At 29.7% G+C, this 1,198-nt stretch overlaps 1 protein-coding gene across 1 annotated transcript in view; it reads right to left on the bottom strand.

Annotated features, from left to right (window-relative positions):
* The window catches only part of LOC103309631, a 3,585-nt gene extending 2,601 nt beyond the window's left edge, over positions 1–984 (bottom strand). Inside the window, exons 1-2 of the mRNA XM_029492246.1 lie at positions 243–984; positions 23–169 (exon numbers count right to left, since the gene is read on the bottom strand). Of these exons, the coding sequence (XP_029348106.1) occupies positions 23–169; positions 243–455 (360 nt within the window). The 5' untranslated portion in view covers positions 456–984. The remainder of the gene's footprint in view (positions 1–22; positions 170–242) is intronic.
* Positions 985–1,198: the final 214 nt, after the last annotated feature.

Here is a 1,198-nt window from a genome sequence, read left to right as displayed (position 1 = left end):
TATTTTAACTTATTTAAATTACTTCTACTGTAAATAGTTCTCTTCTAAAGGATTGAGTTGGTGCTTGGTATTCAATACCATGAGAGAGTACTTGTTTAGAGTCTATTTGATTGAATAACGAGGGAATAGCCCCCTTCTTCAATTTAAACACTTTTTTCTGCCCAAATTCCTTTAAAATAAATTAACTTTAATAATAATACCAAATTTCTTTATAATATATACCTATTGATATTAACTCTTACTTCAATTACGTCTGATGGTAATGCATATGTAGTACAAATATCTTCAGGTAAAAAATGTTCTGAACAAACATACTTCAGATCTTTTACCTGATTACTTATTGAACTACGTACTGCAGCGTCCCAAGATGATTTATTAGCATTTGTGACACTGAAAAGTGTCACTTTAATATCACGATCTTGGTTGTTACACCCAGCAACTGAACATACACGCATTTCAAAAATAAATTAGGGCAAAATTGTTTTAAAATATAAGACGTACTTCGTCAATATTCTTTATGGTGCTGACTGATAAATTATCCTAGTCTTTACTCTTTAGAGTTGGGAATGTTCGGGTTGAACATAATAGTAGTCCGTGGTGCTTATTATAATATATATTATGTAGTTTTATTTGGCGGGAATAAATTTGGTAAATGGTTTATCATTAAAGTATAGATGGCGCCAGATTCGCTCATGTACGATTTCCCCTCGTACACCTCTCTCGCGGACACTAAGCGGCACGGCGATAAACGTCTCGTTTCCAGTCCAGTGTAGTAGTCCGTGGTAGAGTCCTAACACCACCACTACAACTGAACTATTACACATATATTATATAAGCATTATAGTTAATAAAATGCGGGATGAAGGAAATAATAGTGTCAATTTTGATATTAGATACTAGTTTCATGTTATCGAAAATATTGCACCAAATAGATGGATATTTTTACATAATTTGTTTATAAATCAAATATTTCGAAGCAATATAATATATTATATATTTATTTTAAAAAAAATAATCATAAAATAGGACCTGAATTGGTTGTAAGAGAAATACTAATTTTCTCAACTATTTATTGTCTTGTAAAAAGAAACAAATAAGTCATGTTATTATTTATAATAATAAAATAATGTAATAAGACTTCATGGTTATCTGTACATCGAATTATATTAACTTGTGAAAAATAAAAGAATATATTCGA

Source organism: Acyrthosiphon pisum, unplaced genomic scaffold (assembly GCF_005508785.2).
Source record: "Acyrthosiphon pisum isolate AL4f unplaced genomic scaffold, pea_aphid_22Mar2018_4r6ur Scaffold_21091;HRSCAF=23007, whole genome shotgun sequence".
In the NCBI taxonomy this organism is placed as follows: domain Eukaryota; kingdom Metazoa; phylum Arthropoda; class Insecta; order Hemiptera; family Aphididae; genus Acyrthosiphon; species Acyrthosiphon pisum.
This window is presented reverse-complemented; position numbering and strand designations above follow the sequence as displayed.